Raw genomic sequence first — 26,839 nt, forward strand, 5'->3', positions numbered from 1 at the left:
GTGGGAGGAGTGGGGGTGAACCAACCACCAGACTCCCCGAGCTTCCTGGTCCCAACTGGACCCAGGGCCACCCCTCGGGTACCGTCCTGAGTGGTTTCCTTCTATCACTTCCTACAGAATTTTCAGTTTTTCTGAAGAATCACTGGCTTCACATCGGTATTAAGAGTTTCTTGTGATATTTTCTCCTGCACTCTGAGGGCCAGTTGAATGAGATCCATTTACAGACACTTCATTACAGCCTGTGCTGTCTCATGCCCACACCACCTCAGCGAGACACGTCCAACTCCTCTGCCTGTCCTGTGGACTCGGGCCAGACTGCAAGTTCTGGGTCATCTGCTTCTGGTGCACAGGGGCCCCCGGCCCTGACCTGGCCCCTGGGGACAGTGTGGCAAGTGTCGGCCTGTCTAGTGAGGCTGTTTCCTGTCGCGTCAACAGTCAGGGACCCCGGAGACAGCCCCCGGGAGGCCACCACTGCCGCCCGGCTGCACAGCATGTCCAAAGGCCAGAGAGTGGAGTCGCTTCTGAGGTGCCACGTGCTTCCCCGGGATTCAGTCACGAGAGTGTGTTTACCTCACAGAGCCTTCCGACCTGCAGGTACTGGCGGGGAGGGCCTCACAGCACAGCAACCAGAGCCATCCTCGCCACACACGCGAACGTGGCAGCTTCCCGCCAACGTGAGATCGCAGGGTTGCTCCAACACAGTCAGAACAACATTCCTTTTGTGTATAAATAGTCTGACTTTCCCATATTACGGGCTTCGTAAACAGGGGGGCTTCCAAACTTGCGAAGAGGTGGTTAAATACGGTAGCGATAAATATATTCCATCGCCTGCATTGCTCTTCATTTTATCCAAGGGAGGAGGCCTTTGTGTTGCCAATGGCGGTCTGGGGGAACCCCAAAGACAGGTGAGGTTTAAGACACATTGTCAGTTTTTCCAAGTCTGGATCTCAGGCCTGGATTTTGGGCAGGGACATCGTCGCTGTTGACCACACACAAGACATGATGATCATGTTGGCTAGAGTTTTAACCAATCCAGGTGACAGCATCTAAAACGAGCACAGCACTGAATGATTACTGGCAGCGCCTGCCATCTTAGAAACAAGGACCATCTGGTAAAACAGAGTCAAGTCGTGGTGGGAACCTGAGGGGATAAGGGCCCAAATGGGGATAAGCTTGGGGGAGAGAAATGCACTCCCTGACCCAGCAGAGGAAACAACAGCTTTTCTTTTTGTTTAGAATATGCTGTGCATGTAAAAGACAACTCTTTTTCTCTTTATTATATAATATATACACTTTCTCCACTTAACGATATTGGTATATCTATGAACGTTTATTATAAGTACACAGTTATTGACAAATTTAAACGGAGAGTTTTAGTTTACGTAACTGTATATATCACACAACGTATGTTTTAACTTTACCATCCAAATTAGACGTAATTTGGACAAAGAATGATTATTTTTAGATAGTAACCCACTATTTCTGTAATCGCTCTCTTTGTGAATTTCAATATCTTTAGAAACGCTCCAGGTATTTGCTGCATAACAAGCACCTTAAAACCACAACCCGGGGGCAGGGATAAAGAGGTGGTGCACAGGGGATTTTTCAGAGCAACGAAACTGTTCTGTATGATCCCCCATGAGGGGGATTCACGGCACTATGCGTTTATCAAAATCCAATGAACTGCATGGCACAAAGAGGGAATCTTAATGTGAGAAAAGCCTAAACAACTCATTTAGGTGGTCAGGTAATCAGAATGTGGCCAAGAAATCTGGCTGACTCACCAACGGGGCAGCATCGCTGAAGGGGTGTGGAAGCACCAACCCGAGGGCCTCGGGAGCGAGCAGAGCCTGTGACTAAAGGCAGAGGGGCCTGCATGCAGCGCTGTGCTTGAGCTGACACGAGTGTTTCCCACCGGCTGTGGTTTATCAGCTCTGATACTGCCGTAGGGCACGTGGACCAAACAATTAGGTGACAGGTTATGGAAAAGCAAGAGAGGGGCTGGAATGACCCACGAGGTCAGGATCACAGTTGGAGACACTGCTGTGAACTCATGTTCAGCGCAACACAAATAAAGGCGGACGCCTGTGGCAGCAGTTTTAGGTGTGTGGATGCGTGGTCGGCTCTGTCACCTGAGAAGGCCCAGCAGCAGTGAGCACACCCAGCTCCAGATCAAAATGGTTTCTAAGACCATTTCCCATACAAGGAACCAGGGCTCCTTGGAGAAATGGCTGGTCTTAGGGCGCGGGAGGGGACACGAGTTAAGCCTGGACTGCCGAAAAGGAAGGAAGTGCTAAAAAGTGAATGATGGGGACTTCCCTGGTGGCGCGTTGGTTAAGAACCCGCCTGCCAATGCAGGGGACGTGGGTTCAAGCCCTGGCCTGGGAAGATCCCACATACCACGGAGGAACTAAGCCCGTGCACCACAACTACTGAGCCTGCACTGTAGAGCTCACGTGTCTAGAGCCCACACTCCGCAGCAAAGCCACCGCAATGAGAAGCCCACGCACCTCAACAAAGAGTAGCCCCCGCTCACCACAAATAGAAACTAGAAAGCCCGCGTGCAGCAACGAAGACCCAACGCAACCAAAAATAAATAAATAAAATTGAGTCTTAAAAAAAAAAATTACCCGAACTTTTTCTAATACTAGTTGTTAAACTCCACATTTTCCAGCCCAACATTTAAACAATATTAATGTTTATATGACATAAAGTCTCCTTGGCAATATTTGCTCTCTGCCAGAATTCACATCTCTCTGCTTGTTATCCAACGATGAACAATTGTCCCAGGTTTTATTTTTTTTAGCTGTGGATTCTGCAAGAAAATGACTTTTTTTAAAGCATTAGAAGTTCAATTCCTTTTCTCTTTCTGGAAATCTAACGTTCTCTATTTTAAATCTATGAAAGGATGCATTAGTCTATATAAGCCATCAGCATGGGAGCTTTATAATCAATATACGTTATTTTGGTTTCCAGGAAGACAGGAAGTTATACTAAAGTGCTCAGAGAATGTACCCAGTCATACAGCCCAGGAACCTAATAGAATCTCAGCCGAAACCCTGGGACTTGGGCCTCTGTATCCTCCATGGCTGCCCAGTGGATGGGTCTCAACACGCTTCGTGTGCTTCAGCCCTCATATTGTCCCATCTTTGGCCAGTGAAGCCCTTTGCACCCTCCTGGCGCCTCCCGTGGCCTCTGACATGAAGAGACACGGCAGGTTCTCATGCGCTTCCTGCCACAGGTCTGGCGTTAGGGTTTCCAGGTAAAAAACGCACAGGACATACTGAGAAATTGTTTGTTGTTTATCTGAAATTCAAATTTAACTAGGGGCCTGTATTTTTATTTGCTGAAGTTGGCAACCTTACCAGGAACTAGCCATGTCTCCAAAGAGCCCTGGCTCCCACCAGAAGTGGGGGAGGGCACTTAGAGCCACTTCTGGGGGTCTTGGTTGGTAGACCTCACTCTCAAACATAAGCACACAGCCAAGTGCCACCAGAGGAAGCCCACTGATGTGGGAAACAGTGGCCAAAGTCAACAGAGGAACGCACTTGGCAGAAACAAACTAGACTTGGAGGTGGGGGGCAGAGAAAATATGTAGCATTAACATCCCAAGGAGATGCCACCACACCCATGCAACATAAACAGGGCACCGCTAAAAACACTCAAAAATCAAGTCTCTTAGAAATTAAGAAGGTAACAGAAATGAAAAAAATTCATTAAATGGATTAGAAGAAAATGTTGAATATGCCAACAAGATAGAATATAGAAGAGAAAGTCATCCAAACAACAGGCGTTTCATAAAAAGAGAAGAAACAGAGTGGAAGAAATGATAACAAAACGGTTCAAGAAAACGTCCCCAAACTGAATCCCAGAAGGTTAGGAGTTTCCAGATTGAAATGGGCTCCCATGGGGGCGAAAACAGATCCACACCAAAGTATATATGTCACTGGGAGTGTCTCCACCAGTGAAGGAAAAGAGGAGATTCGAGAGAGAAAATCACAAAGGCTCTGGACTCAAATTGGGTTCAGTTTTCTCAACAGCAACACTGGGAACCAGAAGACAACAGAGTGACACCTATGGGGTTTTATAGGAAATAATTTCCAACCTAGAATTCCATATCCAGCCAAACTGTGAACCAAGAAACAGGACCCAATAAAGATGTCTCCAGATTTGCAAGGTTTCAAAATTTTCTCTTGTGTTTCTTTCCACAGGAGACTGGAGGATGTGCTCTTTCAAAGTAAGGTAAGGAAAAAGGAAAAAAAAAGTAAAAAATGAAAAAAAAAAAAAATGGGGAGGAAAAGGGAAGACGAGGGATCAGGGGAGCAGAGTCTGAGAGAATCCCCAGGGTGAAAGCTGGGCCCAGATGTGATGGGCAAACAGCCAGCTGGACAGGTAAGAAATCCAGGAAGAGACTTCACTCTGAGAGGAATGAACCTCAGCTGTTTCTGGGAGTTGGGCTCAGAACTTGGTGTTGAAATTGTGATGAGGGTACAGAAAACTAAAGCAACTGAAAAGAAAGAAAAAAAACCAACACAATTACTGATTCCAGGGAAGACAAAAACTCACAGGGAGGGCTTCCCTGGTGGCGCAGTGCTTGAGAGTCCGCCTGCCGTTGCAGGAGACGCGGGTTCGTGCCCCGTTTCGGGAGGATCCCACATGCCGCGGAGCGGCTGGGCCCGTGAGCTGTGGCCGCTGAGCCTGCGCGTCCGGAGCCTGTGCTCCGCAAATGGGAGAGGCCACAACAGTGAGAGGCCCGCATAACGCAAGAAAAAAAAAATGTAGCCCCAAAGACTGAACATAACTCTGCAGGTATGACAGTACTTTAGATATAATTTGCACATCAAAGAAGGCAGTGAGATTATTACCTTCCTTGATCTCACATTTATTTCACAGATTGCCACAGGTTGGGTGTTCAGAAAGCAGAGTCTGAGATAGACGTTAGTGTGGGGGAGTTTTATTGGGGAGTGTTCTTGGGAGCAACAATCATGGAAGGGAGAGGAAGGAAGCATGACTGAGCAGGAGAAGTTGGGCTGTGATATAGTATCAGCAGAGGTATCAACTGACCCTGTGGGGTGATTCCTTTAGAGTTGCCCAAGTTTGAGCTGGCCACGTTGGAATGAGAAGGCTGGGCGTTTACACCATCCTCCCCCCATCATCAGTCAGTTGTTGGATGAAGGTCAACCCAGAAAGGGGGTCAACTCCTTGAGAAAGGCAGTTCTCTTCAGTTGAGGGAATCCCCAACGGGAACTGCTGGCTCAGGACTGGCCACTGGTCACAATCCCAGCAGTTGGGAGAATAAACCTAAAAAAAAAAAAAAAAAAAAAAAAAAAAAAAACTCACAGGGAAGGAAAAGCAGTGACAGTGTCTCCACGTGAACAGACACTCACGTCCCCCAACTCACAGGCCACCGAGTCAGAGGAGGGGCAGTGAGGAGGGGCAGCACATGACACCCACGAGGAAAACAAAATGTAGTGCCACGACAGGGGACACAGGTTTGAGCCCTGGTCTGGGAAGATCCCACATGCCGTGGAGCAGCTAGGCCCATGCGCCACAACTACTGAGCCTGCGCTCTAGAGCCCGTGAGCCACAACTACTGAGCCCACGAGCCACGACTACTGAGCCCGCATGCTACAATTACTGAGGCCCGCGTGCCTAGAGCCTGTGCTCCACAACAAGAGAAGCCACCACAATGAGAAGCCCACACACCACAATGAAGAGTAGCCCCCGCTTGCCACAACTAGAGAAAGCCCGCACATAGCAACGAAGACCCAATGCAGCCAAAAGTAAATAAATTTATTTTTTAAAAAATTAAGTTTTGGAGTCAAATAGCGCTGAATCATGGCTTCGCAGCCATGTGACTGTGGGCAAGTTCATCTCTGTACTTAAGGGTCCTCCCTTGTCAAACAAGGTTCATTATAGATTTGTTGTGAGGTAGGTCCTGTGAAGAACCTAGCACAATGCCTGTGGTGGAAGGAATCACTCAAACATGTCAATTACTAATTGTTTAAAAACATAATTCTTATTCTACAATCTATCTCTGACGCACTTTTTCTCAGAAAGCCATTCTAGGATGTACTCTGTGAAAACAAGAAAGTAAACCACAAGGCAGAAAAACACGGCATTCCAGAAACAGAGGCTCCAGCTGACGAGGCCAAGGGTATCCCAGGGAGACCCTGCTGGTGCCATCAAGGGCCCAGGGCAGCTCCGACAGGGCACCAGGAGGGCGGCTCCACCTGAACAAGAGTCACTCGAGGAGCTGGACGGAAGTGAGGGGCTTTAAATTCCATCAGCAAGTTTGGAGCTGAGTTAGTGATACATAGAAAAACGTGCAGGGCTTCCCCGGTGGTGCAGTGGTTGAGAATCTGCCTGCCAATGCAGGGGACACAGGTTCGTGCCCTGGTCTGGGAAGATCCCACATGCCGCGGAGCAACTGGGCCCATGAGTCACGACTACTGAGCCTGTGCATCTGGAACCTGTGCTCCGCAACAAGAGAGGCCGCAATAGTGAGAGGCCCGCGCACCGCGATGAAGAGCGGCCACCGCTCGCCACAACTGGAGAAAGCCCTCGCACAGAAACGGAGACCCAACACAGCCATAAATAAATAAATAATTAAAAAAAGAAAAAAAAAAGAAAAACGTGCAAAAGAAAAAACAAGACTTGAGGATAAAGAGCTGAATGAGAAAGGAGATACAAGCTTGCTGAGCCGTAAGGCCATTTAAACTGTGGTAGACTACACCAGGAGGAGGCCGAGGCCAGCAGAGGAGCTGAAGTTGCCGCCCTGGCGCAGGCTCGGGGTGGGTGAGGTGAGGTGAGGCAGGAGCTGACAACTCCACGCTGAGCCACGTACAATCCTAACTGGCCGGCAAATCAACAAATAAGAACTCAACTGTAAATACAAAGTAACAAAACCAACAAGAACAAGCAAAGCGAACAGGCTCCTCTTGACCGGGAGAGGGTACCCTTGCCCGGATTCACAGGGAAACTCAGGTCTGAGCCCCAGAGAACCTGGGGGTGACCCACCCACCCTGTTCACGTGAGGGCTTTGGTGTTCCAAGGCCTTGGGGACTCCAGGATAGACCCCCAGCCTTGGTGGCCTCTGGGGCCTCCTCCACCCACAGAGGGGCCTCGGGGTGGCCGGGTCCACTCGGCAGGACTCCAGGCTGAATCAGCCTCCTCCCCTGCACCTCAGATCACCGACACTGGGGTGGCGAGGGTGTGGGGTGCCAGGTCACAGGGCAGTCACCCCTGTCCTGTGCTCCCAAATTCACTGGGTCAATCTACACTCCACACAACAGAGGCACGATGAATGCCGGCGACCTGGCTCACCCCAATCGTGAGTCTTGGCCATGGCTCAGAGGCTCCCACGGAGATATCACAACTCCCACCCAGCCTGCAGGTTGAGGCCGCCCCTCCTCTTGGCCTCAGGGGCCCTGACAGCCCCACCGCCGCACAGCTGAGGCAAGGGGGCTGCCGGCCTGGGGCTGCCCCACCTGAGTCTGCGGTGCTTCCCTCCCTACTCAGCCGGGAAGGATCCTCAAAATACAGAGGCCGCCCACACCCCACACAGAGAACTCCAATTTGGGAGGCAGCAGTCTCAGCTGGGGTGAACTCGAGCCCCAGCCCTGCTGCTCGGCTGACGTGTGACCCCCAGGTCAGGTGAGGGACCCAATGCCACGGCTCAGCCCGCTCATCCAAAAATGGCCCAGCAGTGCCCTGTGAGGCTGAGGACAGCACTAGACAGAATCCAACAGGGAGCAGGGGCTGCGGCTGCCCAGCCAGGCGGCAGGGGCTGTCATCCCCTGGCCCCCACCCTCAGGCTAACTCCAAACCCAGGTCTGGACTCCTCTGCCCCATCCTGGGGCTGCAGCTCAAGAGCCCTTCAGCGGCTTTTTCCAAAATTCAGACCCGGAGAGGAATGTTCCCTGCCTCCTCTGTCCCCTCAGGTTCCAGCATCCTTCCAGGCAAGTTCAGCGGGCCGTGGCCAGGCCAGGGGAGTGAGGCCAACCTCTGCCCCACGCCGAGGCCCTCCATCGCCCTCACCAGCCTGCAGGTTCCTCGGACGGCGGGGAGCACAGCTGTTTGCATGCAGTTTGGGGGTGCACACGTATGTGCGTGTCTGACTGGGGCAGGGCCCCAGCCAGCCCCTCCCAGGGCCCAGCGTCCAGCCTCACATCCTCCCGCAGGGCTTGAGCCCGCCTGGCTCCCTCTTTGGCCCACTGTGTGGGCAGGAACGCCCAGGCCAGAGGACACTGGCCGTGCCCCAGGCATGGAGGAGCACAGGGACAAGGGGCGGCGGCTGAGCTCACTGAGGCGCCTCCACACTGGGTCCAAAAGGCAGATCGCCAGTCAGTGCCCAAGACCACCCCCATCACCTCGAGCCCTCGCTAGGGCCCTCCTCTGGCTGAACCCAAGCCCTAGGCACTGCTATGGGCTAAGCACAGACCACAGGCCAGAACCACATCACACAGCACGGGCCCTCCCTCTGCGCCCTGCCTCAGGGGGTGCCCAGGGCTAGAACGGGAGCCGCGGGGAGGAGCTGGGGGAGGGTGGAGGCCCCGTCGGGAGTGGGGGAGCAGCCTCTGGTGGTCCGGGGGGAGCTAGAGTAAAAATAAAACCCCCAAACCACCTCCTGAGATCGTGCTTGGGGCCCAGGGCACCCAAGCCACAGGCAGGATGAGGTCTGCACACACGAGCTGGGGCAGGGAGAGGGCTGCCAAGGTGCAGGGCCTGCAAGGCAGGGGAAGGGACAGGGACTGGGGAGACAGAGCAGGGCTGGGCCAGCCCAGGAGCTGACCCGACAGGATCGGTGACCTCAGGAACAGGGGCCTCAACCATGGTACCACTGATGTCCGGGGCTACCTGCTCTCGGGCAGGGGCTGCCCTGTGCACTGTAGGGCATTTCACAGCATCCCCGGCCTCCACCAACTGTGACCCCCACTGTGACAACCAAAACTGCCTCCAGATGTGGCCGAATGCCCACTTAAGGACCACTGTTGTGAAGGAATGGTGAGGCCGCGTGGCTTGGAACCACTGGGCAGCCTGCCTTCTGGGAGCGCCCCAGCTGGCACCGACCTCACGGTGGAGGAGGCTGGAGCAGGTGACCCGGGTGCCAGGGCCCTGTGGCGCTCTGCCAGTTGGCAGCCTCCAGGCGTCTGGGTCTGCACCCCCCTGCACAGGTCGGCCAGTTGTATCCCCAGCACTCGTGGCTCCAGCTGAGCTTTGTCTCCAGACTCAGCCAGGGAGGGGTGGGGTGAGCCACGGGGCAGCTCCCGCACGGGGGCTGGAAGAAACACCGGGAGCAGCTGCTCAGCGGCCGTGGGCGTCAGCCAAGGGCGTCACTGGCAGGCCAAGGCCCTGCTGGGAGGCCTGGTGGAGCTGGGGCCGGACTTGGCACTCACGGACTCTGACCAGGCTCCTCCGCCTGCAGTTCAGCCCCCCAAGCCTGGATACAGAAGCCCAGGAGCCCCCCACTATTAGCGATAACACGTTCCCCTCCACGCAGGAGAAACCTGGAATTTCTGAGGACCACTAACTCACACTAAGACTCTAGGCTTCCCCAGCTCCATAAACGGCACCCCTTCTTCAGCCGGCCCAACCCTGAACCTTCCAGAGTGGGCCATCACTTCCTGGTGAGCCCTTCGCCACCCCTCTTCAGGGCCCCAGAAAGTGGCAGAGGCCAAGGAGCCCACAGCAGGCCACGGGTCCCCAGCTGCAGCTGAGCAGGAGACTGCACTTGAGGCCCAGGGAGCAGGGCCTGAAAGACCCCACCCATCATCTCTGAGGTCCTTTCCTGCTTCCCCTCCCCGTCTCCCCAGTGAGGCCCTCTCTGCCCCCTCAACTGTGTGGGTCCAGCTACACGCATGTTTTTTTTCCCAGTAAATAGATCTCACAGCACCACACGATGCACAGTTGGTTGAACCTGGCACCACAGAGAAGGAGCGCTGACTATGAGCTCTGCTCGGGTTTTTCGACTGCACAGAGTCAACCGTGTACCCTAATCACATCACCACCTCCATCGGGGCACTCCCTAACCTCCAAGCTGGTCCCCTTGGCACAGTTCCCATCTGCGTGCTCCTCTGGGGCAGGGCTGGGACTCTTCTCAGCTGTCCCCACAGCACCAGTTCGTGAACAGCCAGGCTGTCACTCCTGCAGCCCTGGCACCAGGACAAGGGCCAGCTCGGGGAAGGGACCACCAATCTGCCAGCCAGGGCCCTTGTCTCTCTTGTAAAAGCAGACGCTGGCGCCAGCCTCAACCCCCAGACAGCTCACCCCAGGCAGAAGAGGGTCCAGGACAGCAAGGATGGCTAAGTTCTCCGAATATTTATTACAATGGGTCATCAGCAGTAACAGGGCTGGGGGACGGACACACGAGACTCATTTGCCCTTCAGGTAGATCTTGGGGGTCTGCCAGCCTGCGGGGGCTTCCTTCAGGCCCGCCTTCAGCCAGATGCGCCTCAGGTCTCTCTCGAACCTCATCTGCGAGGGCAGAGGGAGGGACCACCAACAGGTCTGCGGCACAGCCACGCACCTCAACCACCCTGCCCAGCTCTGGACCGAGGGCCCACGCTCACCTGCTTCCGTTTCAGGCGTCCCTCCTTGACTTTCCGCCGCAGGAACCGGGTCCTCTTGACCAGCTTGCGGTACTTGTGATGATTCATCTTCCGCCGGCGGATCTTGAGCACGTTTTTGCACTGTATCTGGGGTGCATCCCAGACCTCCTTACCCCCCTGCTCGACCCCTTCCCCCACCTGGCTGGGCGGACACTCATAGACTTGGGCTGGAGACACAGTCCCTGGGGCCCCAGCGTCCAGTCTGGGCAGGAGGTAGCGAACGGTCAGCCAGCTCTCCAGGGGGCTGACAGACATCTTCCTGGGGACCAGCATCTCCTCAAGCTCCATGTGGACCCGCCGGTCAGGGAGGGAGGCAACCCCACTTGGGCCTATTGGCTGCATGCTGTAACGAGGCCTGCAGGCATGCCTGCCCAACACCCCGCAGACAAGCCAAGGCCCACTGCAACCTGCAGGAGACAAGATGGCACTGTTAGTTACCGCTCGTGGGGCTACACGACCTACGCAAGGCCACCGGGCCTGGGGAGCAGAACCTCCTGAAGCCCTGCTGACATTCTCAGGCCCAGACTTCCCATCTGTGAAATCCGGACGTTTACGAGGTAGTTTGTGGCCGGGCCCCGCCTCCAGCTGGTGAGGCACAGCAGCGGGGGGTACTGAGCTGCTGACCCCACATTCCTAACCCAGGTGCGCCTCCCGCCCATCTGCCCCCACGGGGCCTCTCACCTGCCCGGGGAACAGCCCTGAGCAGCTGGGAAGTCAGGCGCACCATGAACATGGTCTGTGCTTGGCGGCGGCCCCAGGCACTCAGCGGAGCTGGAACACAGGTGCACGCCTAGGTCACTCCGGGGACTCCGGTCCCGCCCTGATTCGCGCACCCCGTCTCCCTCACCACCCTATCCCACCACGAGAACGCTGCTTCGAGCACGGCTCCCTCCCTCAAACCCTCCGCCGCTCCCCAGCTGCGCGACTCTGGGCAGGTATTGACTCTCCCTGAACCTAGTTTTACCCCGAGGCGCCCACCGCGCGGGTGGTGTCGACGCTCGGGTCTTAGGCCCCGTGCCCCAGCCGGCCGCGGTCGCCTCCGCCGTCCCTGGAGCCCGCAGGGCGCGGCCTCACGCCGACCCTTCCCAGACGCAACCGATAGTCTCAGCTGGCCATTCCGCCGCCGCGCTAAGGCACTTCCGGTCCGTACCTAAACTGGCCCCCAGCCCGCGTGGGCCGCCCGCTGGTTCCTACAGCCAGCGCCCCCTAGCGCCCCACGGCGCCCCGCTCCGCGTCGGTGCAGGTCCCACCCGGCCCAGAAAGCAACGGTTTCCGGCCGGAGGAGCCGCCCCCCGCGCCCCGCCCCAGCTCCTCCCACGGCTCGCCGGCTCCGCCTGTCCCTTGCGGAGGCTAGAAAACTACATTTCCCACAACCCCGGGGGCCCCTCTGCGCCTGCGTGGCCCAAACTCCCGTCGCCCCCCAGATGGGTCAGGGGCCCGTTGTCCCGGGAGGCCGGAAGTGGCGTTTCGGGACTGCGGAAAGGACGTTATCCCGTCGACGGAAATAGGGTTTGCGGGGGCGACGGAAGTGGCCTGAGATACTGCGGCTGCTGGGGCCGGAGGGGAAGAACCGGAGGTGCTGGGTCTGCGGTGCGTGGCCTCCACCCCCGAGCCCTCCTCCCGAGGATGGGAGGGAAGCTGGCAGACAGGTGACGGCGGCTCGGCCCGGGCTTCTGCAGCCCGGACGCCAGGAGTGCCGTGCCGGGCGTTGGGGGGAGAGCCGGGGCGCCGTCAGGAAGGACTCGGGGGTCTTGGACCCGCCGCCCCATCCCTTTGGCTTGCAGCCTCCTCTCTCTGCCAGTCTGGATAAGCGGAGGAGGCCCCGCGTCTAACGCGGGATGGATAGTACGACTGTTCTTGCATAGGTGGAGTGTTTTTTCCTTCCTCAAAGCAAACAAGCTCCCATCCTGTGCCCATGGGAAGTTTTTGTCCGAAAACCAAAAGCAGCCTCCGTGGAGCATGGTGTTTGGCTAAGACCCCGCGTTGCTCCTCAGGGTAGGGGGCTCCGAGGGCACCACTTCACCCATCTAGGCCAGAAAGGCTCCGTTGTCCTCGCTGAGGTTGGCTAGGATGGCAGGATCTCAAGAATGGACGTGCGGGGGCTCCTGCTGGCACTGGGATGTGGGGAGTCTCATTGGCGCTACTGGGAGGCTTGCCCTGTAGGAGGGTCTTCCAGTGAGTCTTAGGCAGGAAATGGCCAGGCCTGGACACCCCCAGGCCCCAACCTGGCTAAGCAGGGAGTGGACGCCCAGCTCCCGGCCCAGCTCCGTAACTGAGTCACCAGAGGACACCCTTCTGCCCAAGGGACTGCTTCCAGTTCCCAGGTCGGAAGGTCTCTGAACACGTCCTGGAGCCCACCCCTCCCTCCAGCTGCACGGCCTCCCCAGGCTTTTGTGGTTTGATCATAAGAGTGAGCCACCTGCACCCTGGGCGCCGACCCTGCCGCTTTCACACCTTCTTGGCTGTTCTGACTTCAAGCACCTTTCTCCAGGCCCACTGGCTCCAGGAAGGCCACGCCTCCCACCCGCACAGCAGTGCTGGTCTGGGGAGAGCCAACACGGGGCACAGGACAGGCCCAACAGCCTTCAATCCGCACAGAGCACACGCAGCACCCAGAGACAGGCCCGACGCCCATCCTGCTCACCTTCACCACCAACCTGTCGCCTCGCCCGCCACCCACTCTGACAGAGGACCCCACTGGGGTGATGCTCCTCTGGGGTCCTTGTCCCTGGCTACCGCCAGCCTGACAAAACCTGACAAAAGCGCATTACAAACCAGTGTCCCTCAGGCACAAGGGGACTCCAGACCATTATGTCCTTTTCAGACCCTCCCTCTACCCCACCAGCAGCAGACAGCTCAGACTCCTCACAAACCCTCACAGAAGAGCAGGTGCACAAAACTCAATACAAAACCCAACGCTTTAATGAGATGAGAGACGGCAGCACAGACGTACCACTAGAACCGGTACTGCCAGCTGTGCACGGGAGCAAGCAAGCACGCTGACAAACCACAAATCCTTTAACGTTCCAAATATCCTGAGTAGAGAGACTTGTGTTTATTTAACCACATAAAATGCATATATAGGAAACTTCTCTATTTAGGAGCTGGTGGCCTGCACTCAGCATTGCACAGATAAAAATATACGACTTTCAACACAGATCTAAATACCTTCACATTTTAAAAATCAGAATTCTCTACACAAGTTTTAAGCTGACAGAATTCAAGTTCTGAGTTTTCATATATAGCTTTAACTTGTATTAAACATGTTTATTTACAACGTGGACAGAGTGAGGGGCTGTTAAGGCCACTTTCTCATAGTGAAACATTGCAAAATACGTACATAAGTACAACCTAATATAGGCAAAGGTTCGAAAAGTCATTTTCTTGGTTTAACGTAATTGAGTATCGGTATGGAAGTGAAGAGACAACCTTCGTAGCACCAAGCCACGCCACTGGGACGTGCACACCCCACCTTTGCAACCAGCAGGGCTGCTGCTGAGGCGGGCGGGGTGAGCTGGGCCCGGGCCACACTAAAGAGCGGCTTGCTGGCTTCTCCATTCCATCTCCAAATTCATCACACAGTCCCGAGTCAACAACCATTTCCAGAAAGAGTCACGCCCCAGGGCCAGTGGCCGAGGTGAGCATGCCGAGGGCCGAAGGGCAGACCTTCAGGGAGCCTGCCCTCACCTCCGGTGCCTGCTGTGCCCGGGGTGGTCCCGCTCGTAGCGATGGCCCGCTCGCTCGTAAGAGCGAGAACGCTCCCGTCGCTGGTCTCTACAGTAATGACTTTTCTTCTTGTATTTTCCAGAATTATCCGCCCGTTCCCGTGAGCGGCTCCGAGAGCGGGAGGAGCTCCGGCTCCGAGACTTGTGTGGCTTCTGGGCAGAGTACTTGCAGTCCTTGGACCTCCGGTAGCTCCTTACCTTGGAGCCTTTGTAGGGAGCGCTCCGATGGGCCTGTCTGGGTGGGGAGTCACTCCGGCTCCGTGAGCGGCTCTGTGACTTGGACCCGCCAGATGTAGAGCCGCTGTCGCTTTTCCTGTGAAGGAGACCACTGGGTGGGTGACCGCCCATCCCGACCACCTCTGGGGTCAGGAGCAACTGTCCTGAAGACAGGCCACACCACCTCCCAGGGAAGATACCCACCCTGCCAGGTGCAGCCCCAAGCACCCCGAGTGGCACACACCTTCTCTTAGGAGATGCGGATGGCGACGGGGACCGGGAGTAACTCTGCTCGTGACTCCCACTCCGACTCCGACCCCCTCGCCCCCTCGGCAAGCTGAGAACAGGGCGGAGAGCAGAGTTTCAGACCCCACGTCTTTGCAGCCAACCCCAGCGGCCCGTCGGGGCACGCGGACACTCACCCGTTCACCGGGCTGTCGGCCTTGGCTCTCTTCACGCCCTCCACTTTTCTCCGGGCGTTCTTCACAGAGAGTGGGGAAGGCTTGTCTCCTTGGCCTTCCTTGGGGGATTCCGCTAGAATCAAGTATGAGAAGTTACAACCCGACAGCTGTTCTGCTGAGAAACGGGTCAGCCAAGCAAGGTGGGGCCTCTCCCGCAGGACTGCCGCTGATGACCATGACTCCCTGCTCCCCGCCGGGCTTGGAACCACCAGACGCAGGAAGGTCACCCGTCCCGCTCCTCTGGGACCGGTAAGGGCGTCACACTTAACTCTAGGATATGACAACATGATCTACTGCTCCAGATTTATGAGATTTTCATCAAAGACAAGCTATTTGGCTAGGCTGGGTAAACAGCCATTTCAGGAGCCTGTCCATACCCCATTCCTAATGAAAACAGAGAAACAGACTTCCTAGGAGCCCCCCAGAGTGCTCAGACTAGCTGCAGACGTGATTCTAAGAGAAATCTGGAGGAGAGGGCCACCCCTGAGAGGAGCACACGCGCGCCCTGACGCTCACCCGGCTTGGGGGCAGGTGAGAACCGCGACGCGCTGTCCAGCACCTGGGTGCCGCCGGGCAACAGGCCCTTGGCTTGTGCCTTTGCCTCGTCGAGGGCGTACCTGCGCTTCTCCACTGCACCTTCCAGGTGGGTCAGGTCAACCTAGAAAAGCCAGAGTGCAGGATTCAGACCAGATGCTTCCAGTCAAACAAAGAGGCACACGTGACGTGAAAAGACACAGAACCTTTTTCCGAGTATATAGCTGCAGAATTTTTAGGCAGATTTCTTTAATTTCTTCTTCAGTTGCTCCAAACAAAAGAAACCAATGGGGACGATTGGGCAAAGGGATCTGTAAACACAAAAGTAATCACCGTTATACTTTTCTTCATTGCCGACAAGATTCTCAGGGCAATAAAAACAAGCCTGCCGGTCACCAGCAAGTAGGCTTTTTACTGGCTCCAGTGAGCATAATTTGAAGCACAGTACGTAGAAGTTCACTGGGGTCGGTGAATCCCCTGGGGTGGCCCAGCACTGACCTCCAGCGTCCGGGCAGCAAGATAGATGCAGGCACAGGCGATGCTCTCAGGCTGGAACCTCACAAAAACGTCTGTGCGAAGGCTGTCATTCATGTAGTTCCTGAAAAGCAGATGCAGGAAGAATTGCAACACCCGTGGCAATGCCCACAACACCTGTCTGCACTGTCTAAGTCAAGTCACTGCTCCGCTAAGTAAGTCTACTGCCAGGACTTAGAGCGAGACAGTCCTGTGAATCTCACAAGTTCATGGAGAAACGTTCTAGCTGCTTCTTCTGAATACACGACAGGAAGACAGGGAAATAACTGAAAAAATTTTTTAAAGCTGGCTGAATGTCAGACAATACGTGTTGCTATGAAAGAGAACCGACTTTAACTTTACTTTTCCCTCTCAACCTTTGGCCTGCTCTCATGCAAAACACAGTGCCTCAGAAAGGTGTCTACTGTGGCAGTTCAACGTATCTGATTAAGGAAACCTAAATGCTCAAAATCCATAGTGCAGAGAAACATGCAAACTCAAATGAATGGGCTCAGCACAAAGCCTGCGAGGGCCTTTCTGAGACAAGTCGTCCTCTTGCACTCCTTTTCCGGGGAGAGGTGCTCACGGCGTGGCTTCTTCCACACGGGGAGTCCACTTGAAAAGGGGGGAAAACGCCCTTGGGTGTATGGGAACATCATGCAGAGGGCTCAGTGCCCCAAGGGAAATCCTCTTCTCAGGCTTATCAAAGAACCGTTTCCAAACTGTCCCATTTCAACAAGGAGTCTTAAAATGAACATTCATAAAATCAGATAAAAGCAACAAAATACTACAAGTTTCATCACAATCAGGACATTTAAGAAACTTTATCACATTTTAGAAGATATAAAAATACAAAACATTTGCATTTTTTTAAAAATTAAAGAGTTTTGACATTGGCTACATTTTCATTTAGATATATTTCTCTAAGATTTAATAGGCCAAAAATCAGATCTCACCTTAACTTTATCAACATTACAAAAACAAAAGACTAATTTCACAAGAAAACAGTTGCACAGGTCATGTATTTAGTGCTCGTAACATCCCCCCATGGTACCAGGCTCCATCCAGAGGGGAGCCAAGTCGTGCTGGGGTCTGACTGATGCAACCCCCACCCTGGTTATCTCTGCCCAAAATCCTGGAGAAGGTGACCTACAAACCCACGGAGAAATTCCTCAGTGATAAATTCTCCATCTGCCCACTAGCAGCACCTGGCTCTGAAGCTCTCGCTCCAGGCACCCAGAGGGGACCAAGGAAAAGCCTGTGTGATGGAGCCAAGGCCACATGTCCTGAGAGTTGCAAGTAAACGGTTCAAACATTTGATAAACATAACCGTCAGTAACTTTTTTGGTTCTAATAAGAAAAACTTTAGTACTCAGATAGCGATAATATTATTAAACCGTTTACTCTTAGGTCCTAAAAAAAAAACAAATGAAATCCTCAAAACATATATTTAAACTTAACTGCTATTTTTGAAATAAGTCACAATATAAAAAGTGTCCATGGAATGATTTAAAGATGCACACCTTTTACTAGACTGTGTCAACACTTAGTGCTGAAAAAGCAACTCTAGGACTTTCAGAAATAAAAACACCACCCCACACTTGTCTGAACTCCCACCAGCCAGTTTTCACAGCTTCCCATTTTTTTTTTTAAGAGAAAGGTACTGCATCTTTATTGCACAGGTAGAGCAGTTTCAAATGGACAAAATTCATGTCAAGACAGTTATCAACTCTAATCAATACAATTACCAAGCACGACAGAGGATTAACAAGCAGCACAATCGTCAGAGAACCACAGCAGCAGTGGGCCAGCACTAGACTATCGTGCGCATACCACCATCTAGAGCCAGCCTTCGGCGGAGAGCCTGCACTGGATTGGCTGAGGACGGCCGCTGTCCCTGCACCGAAGCGCTTGGACAGGAGAGGAGAAGTCTTAGTCACTTACCCTCAGAGGCTACCCTTTGATTGAAAGAGTACAGAAAAGAAAAGTCAAAATAGGTTCTCCATTAGACACAGCACAGCACCAGACAATTCAGGCAGCAAAAATATGACCCTTACACACTTCACTCTGTGGGAAAGCACCCAGCTCTGAACCGTTACTTCAGGCTTCACTTCTAGCAGATGCATTGTTAAAATCAGTCCCCAGACTGTAGGAAGGCTTATACCCCCTCTTCCTCCCACAGGAGTCCCTTGACCGAGGCAGTCAGAAGCAAGTTCACGCTACCGTGAACCTCTAAGTGCACACCGGCAGCTGCGGGAAAGACCCCGACGTGCCAAGTCCATACCCCCCAAAGGGCAGCCCAGTGGCTGCTCTCCTCTGGGGGCAGGGCGGGTACGGGCCACCTTACCGTTCCACCAGTGCCTGATATCTGGGGAGTCTGGCTGGAATTTACATGGCAGGAACACTGGGCACTCAGACAACTCCAGCCCACAACCAAGTCATGGGACCGACTACCCACTGCCCAAGTGCCTCAAACCAACAAACTTCTGCACTGCCCTGGCTGGTCTCATAAAACAAGGAAGGCCAACTCACCATGAGGTCTGGACCAGGTGTCGGTTACGCTCACACTCTAACACCTGAAGGTACATAACGATTATCTGGAAGATATGGGTCAGGCAATTATTATCAAGCACCTTGAGAACCCAGAATTCAGATCTTGAGGGCATCCATGCAGCAAATAAGGGCCTCGTGCTAGATCCCAGGGGTGGCTCCCGGTCGCACGCCCCGTGCACAGCTCAGCTGGAGGGGAGCTCTTGCCGACGCGCCCGCTCCCTGCTTCTGCAGCCAGGTGCCACAAACGCGCGTGAGGACCTAGCTGCACCCCAGTCTGTCTCGGCCGGAACACGGCTGATGCTCATTCTCGTTTTCGACACACTTTCCACCAGTGAGATTAGCCTGCCCTGAACATTTCTGTACCCCAGTCACCAACGTATACAAAACGTGGTGTGAAAATACTTTCAGCAAATGAAGAAAAAGCTCTTAAACATATGATGAGTAATCTACCGAGATTCTGAACTAATACCAGAAAATCAAACAAGAAAAGATATGAGGAAACCCCAAGTAAAAAAAGGATGGAAACAGAGATGAAAATAGCACTCTTCACGTTTGAGTGTAACACAGAAGATATACATGGTATCGTATGCTCAACTGATACACAGTGCAAAATAGCTTTCGTTCATCTCCAAATAAAGGGTTCAGAATTCTTCCAATTCCCCCATAAAAGGAAATAAGGTTATTACTAAAGCAGCTTTAGAAAAACAGCTGTTGAGAAAGAAAAAGTAAACTGACAGATTTCATTTTTACAAGTTCATCACCATCTCTGAAAGCTCAAACTTAAAAGATGCAATTTCCAAAACTTTTAGAAACATACTATTAAAATAAACATGATACAAGAAGGTTAATAAGAAAACAATTATTTTCCAATTACAGATAAAAACTGGAAAACCAAATCAGGGACACATTTAATCCTTTTCAGTTTCCAGTCTAGGTGAGAATGAAGCAATGACTCTGGTGGACTCACGTGGCAGCTGGGCCTCATACCCACCTTGTGAGGGTGCTTCACATGGACGCAGAAACCCAACTCTTTGAGAACTCGCCTTTCTGCCTTTATAATTTGATTCTTTAAGTTAACATAATCTTGATCCAACAGTAGAGGCACAGGTTTTCTACAAATACAAAGCACACGATCTGCATAAGGCTCAAATAAAACAAAGCCTATCAAATCCCACGGTTACCCCCAAACAGTGACAATCTAAACAGGATACAGAGTCAGGAAGTTTGCTTCCTGTAACTAACAAAACCACACAGTTTTCCTCAAACCCCAGCGCTGACCTACTCACCCCGCCTCAATGACCCTCTCCCTGTTTTCTTTACAGATGATAAACGCCAACAGAACAGAGTGGAGGGTCTCACTATCTCATGGGCCAAGGGCTACATGTCGTCCATCCGCCTCAAGATACAAGCACATGTATTGAGGATGAAGGGAAGACCAAAACACCAACAGAAGCATGGCATTTAAACAGCCAAGGCTGCATTTTACAAAGGCCCTCCATTAGCTAGAGCATTGGAAAGCCTGGGCCAAGGATGCTTCTAAATATCCTGCAACGCACAGGACAGTCCCCACAGCAAAGAATCATGCAGCCCAAAATGTAAACAGTGCTGAGGTTGAGAACCCAGTTCTAGAGCATTCAGGCTGACGTGGGCAAACCACAAAACCAAGGCCACAGCCAAACTACAGCCACAGCGCCCTGTCCTCCTGACTGTGGTTCCTTCACTGATTAAACAGCATCTGTTGGGTACACCCCCCATGCCCGCCACAGGCACCACACCTCCTCCTGGGCACAGGTTTAAAACCTCACCCCCTAAACCTTGTTTCAGAAACGTTAATGTAACTGAATAACCGTGAAAACAGAGACGGATATCTACGACAGGTCTGATAAAGACTCACTTTTTCTCTCTCAGGTGTCGAAGGCGATGAAACACATTGATGACGTCCCGTATCCGTCTTGGAGCCTCTTCTATCTTGGAGGCCAAGTGAACACAGGCCATTGACACGTGCTGAAACGTAAGCGATGCAACACAGAGATGTTTGTTCCAAGGACGACAGTCTCCAACAGCTGAAGAACGGCGGTTAAGAGCCGTGCACCCTGAGAAAAAGGCCACTTGGAAAAAAAACCCTCTGCAGTACAGGGGGCTTCCCAAGCCCCCAAGTACAGCGCTGACATTGGAAGACAAGTACTCGTTCCTCTGAGCAACGGGCAACGCAACCAACCCAGGTTTCCTGTCAACACGTTTCTGGGGGAAAGAAAGACGAGAGGAAGCCTCACCTCCATGGAATGCTTCACAAAGGACTTTGTATAGAAGAACCGCTGGAACAACACCTGCCCGGTCGCCATGGCAACCTGCACAAGAGAAAGGTTCCATCCTTTTCAAAACCCAATTCAAAGGTCTCAAAGTTAAATTATTAGGTTTCACGAGACTCCTAACAAAGAATCAAAAACTAAAATGCTTCCGCGTCCACAAAGGCTCTTCGCGTCCCGCTGCCTCGCCTCCCTCATCACCTCCGGTGGGCGGCAGCGGGGACTCCCTGGGCCTGGGTCGGCCGGTGGGCCCGGGGACAGGTGGGAATAAGGAGCGGGGTCGGGGTCCGAAGAGGGGATCGGCGCTGCGCCCGGGTGCCGGGCGGGGACACGGAGCGGGCACCGGATAAGGCCCCCCCGCCAACAAAGGGGCCGGCAGCCTTCCCGGCGCCAGCGCGGCGGTTACCTCGGCCCAAGGCTCGCGGCCGCTCCCTCACCTGCGGCAGGCGGAGCAGGATGCCGGCCGCCTGGATGAGCTCGCAGCCCACCACGCGGAGGTCGGTCTCCGTGTCAGTGTCGAGGCCACTCGACATGGACGGCGTGAAGCGGAGCTTGTCGTCCGGCAGGAGGCAGTTCTCCAGAGTGATGAGCACCCCGGAGTATAGCCGGTCCCCGATTAGCACCCCCTGCGACCCGGGAGCTGTGCCCCCGGAGGCCGGCGTGCCGGCCGCTGCCGCGGGGGCCGCCGGTCCCGGAGCCCCGGCCCCGGCCGTCGCCGTCGCCGTCGCCGCCGCCATTTTGCGCCGCCGACTCCCTTTTGGGCTCCTTCCCGACAGGGCGGCTCCCCGCGACGCACTACGGCCGCGACCGCCCCGCCCCGCCCTGCCGCGTGCCATTGGTTCGACCGGCGGGCCACCCGGCGTTCCCTTGCTTCGATTGGCTTGGCCGCCTGTCCGTCAGCGGCGCGGCGGACGCCGGAACCCGGCGCGGGCGGGAGTGGGCTCGTTACCCAGGAGGCCCTGCGGCGCCGGGATAGACCGCGGTCTCGGTCACGACCCGGAAGCACTAGTCGCAGGTGCCAGTCTCGGGCATGTTTTATAGGGTAACCGACCCGGTCCGGTCGTGCAGTCCGTGCAAAGACCCGGGAGCTCTCTAGGTTCCCACCGCAGCCCCAGGCTCCTTAGGGGTCCGGCGGGTGCTGAGGGGTGTCGGGGGGCCCGGGGGCGACCCCGCGTGGGCAGGGCCAGGCGGGACGCCCCCTGCCCCGAGGACCCGCGCGGCGGGGCCGGGAGGCGGCTCTCCTTCCGCCTGGATTGCGTCCTTCGGGCCTGTGGTCCAGGGCTTGAATGGAGCTGTCGGAGTATTCCGAGGCCCCCGACCTGAAAGGATGGGCGCACGTGCTAGTAAGTTGTCCCCCAGCCCACACACAGCAGCAACGAGATGCTGTTTCCCTGAGTTAATTTGTGGCCGCCGGCGCGGTCAATTACTCTCTAGCCTTTACTGAGTCCAGGTTTTGGGGTACAAGTATTAACGCCAGATTCCCAAAGTTCTCGCCTTCAGAGCAGAGTCCAGAAAGGAGAGAGAGGGTAGCTGTAAACGTTTAATTCGATGTTTCTACAAAGCCACAGTAGCTACAAAGTTGCAAGAGGCATGAGTTCCCCCAGGTTTGGGAGGAAAGGAGCAGGTTGGGATGCCCCGGGGGCCATGGGAAGGGACTTGGACTTTATCCTGACAACAGCGGGGAGCCATCCAGGGGTATGACCCTCCATTTCCTCATCTGTTGTATCAGGCGTTCTCGGGATTAGCGACCGCCAGCTTCTGGTGGTTTTTACGTCAGCTGACAGCAGTGTTGCTCTCGCCTCAGCTGCGACAGCATCTGAGTTATCTAGTTATCCGTTGCTGAACAGTTATCCCAAACTTTCACCAGGACCAGTGAAAGAACCTGTGTGAGGATGATGGGAAAGCAAGACTGGGTGAGGGGGAGCTTGGGGTGGGGGGCAGGTTGGAGAGGAAATTGCAAGGTAGGAGCCTCGGTGGGGGCAGGTTCAAACACTTGGGAGCTGCCAGTGATTGCACCCAACTCAAACCTGCCCAAACCCAGTGGCTGCCATTGACTTCACTCCTGCTGAGACTTGATCCTGCAGCTCAGACCTGTACGAACTAAGTGCCAGTGTCCTGTCTTCACCTCTGTGGGCAACATGGCTACAGTACCCCACCTCCCCTACCCCAGCCGGCAGCTCAGGGAGGTTTCCTCTCTGCGGGCCACAGCAGCACACTCCAGGAAACAACTTGTTTCTCGTGGGCCCTGCCTGGGCTGCCTGTCCATCCCCTAACAGTGATTGGCCAGAGGAGAGGGAAAAGCTGATGGCTCTAGACAGGGCCAGTCTCTGGAGCTGGGGACACAGCCACAGCACAAAGGGAAACCTGGTTCTGTGGCCAGGGCAGGGGTGCCAGGAACAGCCCACAGTTGTCTGCCACGTGCCCACCTGCCTTTATCAAGATGAACGAAGAGAAGGCAGCTCCTTCACAGCAGTGCATCTTGCACAGAACTTGGTCCGCCACGCCAGAGAGCTCTTTGTATCCTCCACCCTGTTGTTTTCAATATGAACCATTTTCTGACAAGGTGCGTAGTCAGGCACTGCACTCAGCATGGCAGAACAGGACTCAGGCACCTGCCTCCAAGTGCTTGGTCCAGTGGCCATGTTTGGACACAGCGACAAGGGCCAGGAGGAGGGGCCTCTTAAGAAGCCAGAGCAGTAATTGCAGCTGGAAGAGATGTTCACCAGCATGAGGATGGAGGAAAGTGGGCAGAGTGAAAAGATTTGACCGGCTCTGTACTGAGCTGGAGATGGGTGTTGTCTGAGGGGGGTGACTTCCAGGGCAGGGCTGGCAAAGGGTGGGGGACGGCATCGCCACAGGGCCCAGCATGGGGGTTCGGAGTGCGGTCAGGCGGGCATTGCCAGGCAGGCATTGCCAGGTAAACGCAGGGGTCATCAGCAAGCAGACAGCAACTGCTCTCGTGGGCCTGAAGAGCTCTCCTAAAGCAGAGCGTGTGCGGGAGGGGAAGGAGGGCAGAGTCCTGGAGGGAAGGGAGCGCATGGTCCTCCGGGGCAAGGGCTGACTGTGTCCCTTGGACTTGGCGACCAGGAGACGGCTTTGGTGAGAGCTGTCAGGGCGTGGCAGAGCTGCTCACAGACCCAGTGACAGGAGGCCAGAGTTGGAAGGGGATCAGAATGCAGACGAGGCTCCTGGAGAAGGCCAAGGGGAGGCCCTGTTCCTGAGCAGGAGGGGCACACAAGTTCCATTCCAGCCCACAGAGGAGGGTGGACACCTCTGCGTGGGAGCGGTCAGAGGGGGAGGACAGGGCTGTAAGGGAAGCAGGGCTGGTAGACCTGCTGTGAGGCGGCCCCTGTCGGAGATTTCTGGGCTTGACTCCAGAACTAATGAAGTCAGGTATTTGGGGGAGGGGCCGAGACTCTTACATTAAGGCTCCCCAGGTGATTTGATGGTCACCCTGCCTGCGGGGGGCTAAGGCGAGCCCAGGACCTGGACAGCTACCCTGCCTGCTGGTCTGGGGAGTGAGGGAAACCAGCTGGTGCTCAGTGGCTGAAGAGCTGCACCAGGGAGTCCCTGCTGGAAACCCAAGGAGGGGGAGGGGGAGGTCACCCCGCAGCCTGCAGGAGGATCTAGGGTTCCTAGGGGAAGCCTTGCCCTAATTACCACCCAGCACATGGGCACTCAGGCAGGGCCGACCCAAGGTGTTTGTAACAAAGAACGCAAATCGTTGAATTTGCATTTCACACAGATTTTATTTACACAATCCATGTGAGATTTCTGAACCTGTGCCAAAAGAGGCAAGATAAGGCCTTTTCTCTCAGGCCTGTTACTGAAATGTAAATTAACACAAATGCAAGTCAAACTTACTCATTGTTGACAAATAACTTTTAGTCCCTATTTTAGTATAATCATCACATGGAGGAAGAAAAAAACTTTTCTTAAGATGCTCAGCCTCAAAGGGCAGTCAGTGGGTGTCAGCATCCCCCTCAGAGGTGCTGTGCCACCCTGGAAAAAATGCCTTCGGGCTCCTTCCCATCCCCCAAGGCAGCAGCAAATCCTTCCTGTCGCCTCCTTTTGGCCAAAGCGGCCAAAGATTTAAAGGTCTTTGGTTCGTAGATGGCTAGATCTGCAAGTACTTTCCTGTTGAGCTCCACCTGGCACTGGGAAGAAAATTAGAGCCTGTATCAGCATCAGAAATACATTTCAGTGAAACACAGGAAGACTTGGAACACGGCTAAGCACCCTGTGATTTGAATCACCTTAGCACACGCCACTTGAGCACCAGTGGGGGAGAGGGAGCGGTGAGTGCTGTTCAAGCAGGACGCGGGAGGAGAAGGGGGGCGGGGGGGGGAACCAAGGGCTGTCAGACAGACTTCTGGCCTGGGGTACCCTTTAAGGCAGCTGGGAAGAGGAAACCACAATGTCCATTTCACAAACGATGAAAAGTGAGACACAGAAAAGGTGTGTGAGGCACAAGCAGAGGAATTAAGATCAAAACCGGGCACTCATTACACGAGAGAGCCAAAGCCATCCATCGGGTGAAGCAACAGAAAATGGATGCACAGTGCCAGTGAGTCTGGGGTGCAGAAAGAACGGGGGATGGTCTCCTGACGTTAAAGGCAGCTGTGCAGGAGAAGTCAGTCCTGTTCTACCACCTGGGACCCCTGTGCTGTGGGGCAGAGTCCCTCTCCTTTTGAGCCTAGTTTCCCATCAGTAAAACAGAGGTGTCGCACCTACACTTACCCCGAGGATCTTTGTAAAGTGCCAGACACAGGGCCTGGCACAAGGAACCATTCCCCCTAGCTTTTTAAGAAAAAACGTAAATGCACACAAAAGCAGAGGGAATAGCATACTCACCAGATGCAAGTGACCAAGATTCTGTGGCACATGCTTGCTTTATTCCCTCCAAGATGTTTCCCTCCTTTTTGACTATGATTCAACTTGATCTGCTACCTCACCAGAATGTTTTCAGTGTAAAAACTTTGAAAGTAAACTTTAAAGTTAAAGCCAAGTTTTTCTACCTTTTTCTCTTGATGGGGCAACACCAGGGCTTATGTCTTGGTGCCACATACCCTATTACCAATTCTGCTACCAGCGGGGCACCGGCAGAGCCAGTGTGGTGAGTCCCCGAACCCACCAGAACCCCACTCCAAGAACAAAAGCAATGTTGGGCTGCTAACATTCCACTGCCCGCGCTGCGGGACCGCGGCAACTGGACGGGTTATGAAGACATTTAACATCTCGGCAGGACCACATCCTCGACCATACCTTAATCAAGTTGAGGATGAATGCTGGGTACTTCAGGCCGTGTTCCTGGGAAGCAGCTGTAACTCGACTGATCCAGAGCTGAAATGAGAAACACAGAGATGCTTAAGAACCAGTTGTATGTTACATTCACACCTCTCAACGAAGGTTGTCACTGGACTAAGAGGTTTTTTTTGTAAGAGCAAATACAAAAGTCAGTGTCCTATTCAGGCTGAAGTATAAAGAACAGTAAGCAAAAGCTGGTGCTCTTTATCCAAATGCCGGCTGTAAAGCATTAACTCCACACACATCTTTAGGCGCCGAGGGAGGATACAAAGATGAGCAAGAGATTGTGGGGCAGACACAGCTCCGGGCGTAGCAAGGGTCCAGGTGGAAGCTTCAGGGAGGTGAAGGCATGGAGGGGAGGAAGCAGGGGCCTCGAGAAGGGCCAGGCTGACGGGGCAGCGGCGTCCGCTCCAGGCGCAGCGAGAGATCTGAGCGCTGCAGGGGAAGCCGGGCTGGGGAAGCTCTGCGTGCATCTGTCCAACAGGCTCCGTGTGAGGCTGCCGCTCCAGACCCGCTGCCACCCTCGCGCCCCCGACACCCGCGCACCGCATCGGGCCCAGCCGGTGCCCACGGGGCTGCGCGCGAACCGCGTGCACAGGAGCGGCTCCCCGGGC

At 54.5% G+C, this 26,839-nt stretch overlaps 3 protein-coding genes across 5 annotated transcripts in view; all 3 read right to left on the reverse strand.

Moving 5' to 3' along the window:
* Positions 1-10,285: 10,285 nt before the first annotated feature.
* On the reverse strand, positions 10,286-11,377 carry AURKAIP1 (aurora kinase A interacting protein 1). Of its 2 annotated transcripts, none has more exons than XM_007448918.1 (3): positions 11,292-11,377; positions 10,572-11,017; positions 10,286-10,476 (listed from the first exon to the last, which is right to left on the reverse strand). In XM_007448918.1, exons 1-3 carry the CDS (start codon positions 11,341-11,343, stop codon positions 10,375-10,377), a joined length of 600 nt encoding a protein of 199 aa, XP_007448980.1. In that variant the 5' UTR covers positions 11,344-11,377; the 3' UTR covers positions 10,286-10,374. The 2 variants fall into 2 exon arrangements, with proteins under 2 accessions (XP_007448980.1, XP_007448981.1); XM_007448919.1 differs by having other exon boundaries at positions 10,375-10,476; positions 11,280-11,343.
* Positions 11,378-13,643: 2,266 nt separating this feature from the next.
* CCNL2 (cyclin L2) lies at positions 13,644-21,704 on the reverse strand. 2 transcript variants are annotated; one of them, XM_007448920.1, is made up of 11 exons: positions 21,356-21,704; positions 20,886-20,960; positions 20,507-20,616; positions 19,604-19,724; positions 18,592-18,656; positions 16,045-16,144; positions 15,753-15,857; positions 15,529-15,670; positions 14,974-15,085; positions 14,796-14,888; positions 13,644-14,648 (listed from the first exon to the last, which is right to left on the reverse strand). In XM_007448920.1, the coding sequence occupies exons 1-11, from the start codon at positions 21,653-21,655 to the stop codon at positions 14,294-14,296; spliced, it is 1,578 nt and encodes a 525-aa protein (XP_007448982.1). In that variant the 5' UTR covers positions 21,656-21,704; the 3' UTR covers positions 13,644-14,293. The 2 variants fall into 2 exon arrangements, with proteins under 2 accessions (XP_007448982.1, XP_007448983.1); XM_007448921.1 differs by lacking the exons at positions 13,644-14,648; positions 14,796-14,888; positions 14,974-15,085; ... (1 more) ...; positions 15,753-15,857; positions 16,045-16,144 and adding an exon at positions 17,502-18,017 and having other exon boundaries at positions 21,356-21,682.
* Positions 21,705-24,901: 3,197 nt separating this feature from the next.
* Positions 24,902-26,839, reverse strand: part of MRPL20 (mitochondrial ribosomal protein L20) — a 4,466-nt gene continuing 2,528 nt past the window's right edge. The window contains exons 3-4 of the mRNA XM_007448922.1: positions 26,184-26,261; positions 24,902-25,075 (exon numbers count right to left, since the gene is read on the reverse strand). Of these exons, the coding sequence (XP_007448984.1) occupies positions 24,902-25,075; positions 26,184-26,261 (252 nt within the window). The remainder of the gene's footprint in view (positions 25,076-26,183; positions 26,262-26,839) is intronic.

Source organism: Lipotes vexillifer, unplaced genomic scaffold (genome assembly GCF_000442215.2).
Source record: "Lipotes vexillifer unplaced genomic scaffold, Lipotes_vexillifer_v1.1 scaffold835, whole genome shotgun sequence".
NCBI lineage: Eukaryota > Metazoa > Chordata > Mammalia > Artiodactyla > Lipotidae > Lipotes > Lipotes vexillifer.